This window comes from Penaeus monodon, chromosome 1 (genome assembly GCF_015228065.2).
Source record: "Penaeus monodon isolate SGIC_2016 chromosome 1, NSTDA_Pmon_1, whole genome shotgun sequence".
Taxonomy (NCBI): domain Eukaryota; kingdom Metazoa; phylum Arthropoda; class Malacostraca; order Decapoda; family Penaeidae; genus Penaeus; species Penaeus monodon.
This window is the reverse complement of record NC_051386.1, coordinates 50094196-50099195: the sequence shown is the minus strand read 5'-3', so window position 1 is coordinate 50099195 and position 5000 is coordinate 50094196. Positions and strand designations below refer to the sequence as shown.

General features: G+C 36.2%; 1 protein-coding gene across 1 annotated transcript in view; it reads right to left on the bottom strand.

The window, feature by feature from the left end:
• The window catches only part of LOC119573719 (sorting nexin-29-like), a 17005-nt gene that overhangs the window by 4209 nt on the left and 7796 nt on the right, over nucleotides 1-5000 (bottom strand). Inside the window, 7 exon segments of the mRNA XM_037920830.1 lie at nucleotides 937-1066; nucleotides 1956-2097; nucleotides 2384-2544; nucleotides 2546-3015; nucleotides 3262-3414; nucleotides 3735-3834; nucleotides 4052-4197. Of these exon segments, the coding sequence (XP_037776758.1) occupies nucleotides 937-1066; nucleotides 1956-2097; nucleotides 2384-2544; nucleotides 2546-3015; nucleotides 3262-3414; nucleotides 3735-3834; nucleotides 4052-4197 (1302 nt within the window).

Genomic DNA, 5000 nt, shown 5'->3' with positions numbered 1-5000 from the left:
AAAGCTACAAGGCTTTAGGTGCCCAATATTGTGCTTGACATATCAAATGAGCCCAGGGCAAAGGGCAAAAACTGACAATGTGCGCCAACAAACCCCCTTGCTGAACACTTGCCAATCTTTAATACTCCAGTTACTGGGATAAAAAGATTAAAAATAAAAACAAAATTTTTCTTAACCCGTTCCTGATGGGTCATGCGTACAGGAGTCATAACACACCGCTTGGTCTGAGGGGTACAGCTGTATGTGCGGTGACGTGCCATAGCGCATGGAGCGGGAAGTTCCGCTTCATGTGTCTGGCCATTGCCAGAAATAACCAGAGTTTATTTGGCTCAGAGATTTCTGTTACCCGTCAGCATCGGGTTAAAGGACTTTTCCCATAGAACATTAAAATAAATAATCAGGACTCTGCAAAGAACTTCAGCTTAAGAATATGGTACATTTTTCAACTTACACATGGAAAGATCTTTACAGTACCATCATGCTAAATTCTATTGCAACTATGGTTTAGTGTTATTAATTTTGTTTGCACACAGAAAGCTTAGTCATCAATGAGTCAACTAACAGGCTTTACCCCATTCCCTTAATATTAAGAGAAAAAACGGTTTTCATTTCAGATATTATTATCATCATAATTAACATTATTCTTATTAGGATGACAGTCACTTTTATAACATTATCGACAATAACAGCAGTACTAAAAATACAAACTTCCTTTCCAAAAATTCAATGGAATGAGGTGACTGCTGATGGCAAGCAGCCATAGTAATTGTCTCCTTATAAAATAAAACCAAGATGGACAATGCATGTATATATGAAATTCCAAACAATTAGATGGAATCTCTAATTTCCTCCCTGAAAGGCTTTCTACTTATAGTAAATATTATTACTGACATTGAACACTGACTGACTCTATACCTTTATTAGCTTCTTACTAACCCATAGTGAGTGTTGTTTCTCCACTTGACTGGCTGGGAAGGGTTGAGGTGAATGACCCTGGGCTTGTGATCCCTGTTCTTTCATGTGCTCCAACTATGTCTTCTACAGCTGCTGCTGCATCATTTACCTCCTGGAAAGAAGAAAAGAAAAAAAGAAAACAAATAAACAAAAAGAACCTACTGCTGAGAGAGAGAGAGAGAGAGAGAGAGAGAGAGAGAGAGAGAGAGAGAGAGAGAGAGAGAGAGAGAGAGAGAGAGAGAGAGAGAGAGAGAGAGAGAGAGAGAGAGGGGGGGGGGGGGGAGGAGAGGGAAGAGAGAGAGGGAGGAGAGAGAGAATATTATGAACACCTTACAAATTGGCCTACAATATATTTTTCCCAAGCCTTCACAACCCCCCTTTTAACCCTCTGTCATACCCTTCACGACTGCAACCAGTTGAGAACCACTATTCTAATGGTATCATAATGGTAGTGAAGTATTAAGAGAATTAATTTTTTATCATGATTGCTAGGTTGACTACTCCTCACTTACTATAATGAAAATAATGATAATGAAAACTGCTTGAAACAGCATCATATGAATGAAATTTGATAACATTTACTCCTTATTTTCAGTATTTTTGTCTGACTGAGGGTTCTCATAACATAATGTCTGCATGCTGTGCTACTTCTTTGTTTTGAGTGATTAGGCATCTAGCATTATGTAATGATGATTCTGGTTACCTAGTGTTTGAATTTTATGAAAAGAAACAAAGAAAAAAAATTCAGGGAAAAGTATTGGAAATATAATATATTTTCTGGTCTGTAATATGACTTCTGTTGATACTTAGCTAAACTATGCCCAAGATAAATCTTTAAATATAATTCACATGCATATAAAAGTCAAAAGGAGCAAATATTCAGGGGTTATAAGAACAATTTTTATAACGATTACTATGAGTTCACAATCTGGTCCCACAAATATCATCAATAAAAACCTAGCACCAAGTGGCTGCTTACTATGACAATACTCTTAACATACTTGGCTATAGCTGTTGACTGATGTGTTGTCATCTGACTGCACACTCTCAAAAGGAGTGACACCTCGTGGACTAACTGGTATTAATCCCTGGATACTGTGTGACCCAACAGGAGTCAGAACTGTTCCTGTCATATCACCTTCACTGAAAAATTGATATGGATTATAAGACCACTGAATATGGATTTCATGCCTGTATCATCTTAAAATCATGACAGTGATTAACTGACAATGTTAACATTACCAGAGTCCATTTAGTTATTTATGATTTCTAATATACATGATAAATAAACGTTCATAAACTTCTTGTCCACCCACTGCACATTTTGTCTTTTCAAGCTTAGTCTGAAACTAAAACTAAATGCATCTTGAAAGTTGATATAATTATGAAAAAAATCAAAACTTACTGTCATACAATGAAATCATCTTACCTTGAAGCTAAGCTATCTGCCGACAGGTTTGACTGACTAGACTTGTATGAACCTGTTTCCTGGTCATAAAGGCTATTGGGTCGCTGAGGTTTTGGCTGAGGCACTACAGTGCTAACAATGGCACTACTATTTGAAAAACCTTCAGAAGGGATTATCTGAGCATTTAGGCAGTATATTTTCAAAGAGCTGCTGGTAACTAGGCTCATTCAGAGATTCACCATCATATTTCATTTTGCTGTCAGTGGAATGGAAACTACTTTCTAAGTCAGAATCGTGCACTGAAGCTTGACCCTCAGTCTCCTTGGCAGTCTTAATGCCTGTGTTACCCATGCTCTTGGAGCTTTTTGTTGGAGTTTCTGGAGTGACACTATCAGAGGTTTTAAGAGCCTCTTTTGCTTGCTGGAGTTCACGCAGATGGACCAGTTTCTCCAAACGGTCAGCATAAGGAGTTGATCCTGCTGTTGTGGGGGCCGGAGAGCTGAGGCAAGTAGTTGGGGCACTGTGATATAAGGGAGAATTCACATCTGGTCGGTCAGGCCTTGACAATTCATCATCAAAAGAAATCAGCTGTGATGGAATCTTTTTCTTTTTTTTCCGCAATTCTCGTTTCCTAATAGCACTAGTGCTCCCAGCTGAAGGAAAGGAATGTTGTATCAGTATCATTCTTCTCTAACAAGTGGAACATCTTCCACTGAAGTTGGATTTATTTCATACCCATCTCTTGTACCAAGTATAGATTGAATACCAATACAGATATTCACCATATTATCAGAAATATTGCTTAAAAGGCTTTTCTCTATCACAATACCTTTGCTAAATATTCTCAATCTTGATCAAGAAAAAAATAATACTAAACAAATTCAACTATTTTCACATACCAGCTGCACTTTTCTCACTAGGCTCTGCAATCTGGGCTTCAGGTTCTGGAGGTAAAACTGGGGCTGCCTCTGGCTTCTGCAGGACTTCACTCCAACCACCGCCATTCAGCTCACTGTTGTCAATGCTTATAGCGAACAGAATGGAGTCAAGTCCTGTGGGGAAACAGATAATAGTACAAAACTATCACCAAACCACAATATTATCTTAGTGTAACAGATAACAGTTTCTATACAAATTGGTGATAAATCCAAATCACTATTCCCAACAGCAGAAATAACTTCACTGCATACATAGTGATTTAGTTGTACTTGGAACACTGAAGTTTAAATGGAAATAATTACTCACAAACTTATTATGAAGATGATACCATATTCCTCAATGATCATCAAAAAATATATACATATCTATAAAAAATAACAAACAATCTATATACATTCATTCAACTAAGAAAATATTGAAAGAACAATCTCACCTGCAGCTAAGTTTGGTAGCATTGCTGCCCTCTCCATGTCACGGAGTAATGCCCATGGTTCATACCACTGCAGCAAAAGCTTCTCATCGCAAACCAGTATCTACACAGCCAATGAAATTAAACTGATAAATGAAGAATATAAATTTTCTTATAACAAACCAATAATGTACCTGAATGGGGCCAATATTCACATTTCATCAATTCTGTATGTAAATCATACTAATATGAGACAATGATTTACCAATATTTTACTCTTTCCAAGGTTTCCCTATTGCAATTATAAATATACCATAATTTAACAATCAATAATAACCTACATGCATGTAACGCTCAAGAGAATGCTCATTCAATAAGCTTCGAATCCATGCCCGTCCCCTGCCGAGGTCCGTGTTAACATTCTTCAAAAGCAAAAATCTTTCATATTCATGACGTGTTAAAAGCTCTCGTACATACCACCAAAGAACTGGAATAAAAATAGGAATATTCTAATATAATAAAATAGTATAAAAGAATGAAAGAAAAAAAGAAAGACTAGATAAAAATTAACTAACACTCTATACATTTAATCATGAAACTAAACATCTAATTGTGATTAATTTCTCACATTCCCTTTTGGATCCACATATATACACAAAGAGACATATTTGCTAGAATATTCCATATCAAATACCTGCATACCATCGTCTGTCCAATTTCATGAAAGGAAAAACTTGCAACTCACCCCAGGCTCTGGAGTTCTCTGATTTACCAAGTGAATTTTGAAAAAAAGTGTAGAAGGTAGCAGATTTTCATTAAAAGTGCATGTGTTAATAAAAATCTAAAAACATGTATGCACAAGTATCATGAGTCAGGTGATTAGAAAGAAAGAAAGAAAAGAAAAAAAAAAGTCAGAAGAGAAAAAGAAGAAAAAGAAGAAGAAGAAGAAGAAAAATAAAATAAACAAATAAAAAATAAAAATATAAACTTGGCCAGATGGAATACTTGAAGGCTTAGGGTGAGCTGCCAGTTTTTTCCTTTTCTGAGATTAGTAGTACTATAGAATAAGAGATGCTGAGAAAGAGACGGACAGCAAGAAGCAAACCTAAGTAATATCTGTTTCCATATCTATAAAGAATGACAAGGGAACCATTAAGCATAACCTGTGAGTAGATTATTATTCTACTGCCAACAACAATACTATGACAACTCACATACAACATATGTACTTTCTTTTGGTAACAATATATTAATGAAATAACACTTAAACTTAACCCCTTGGATCTGGGT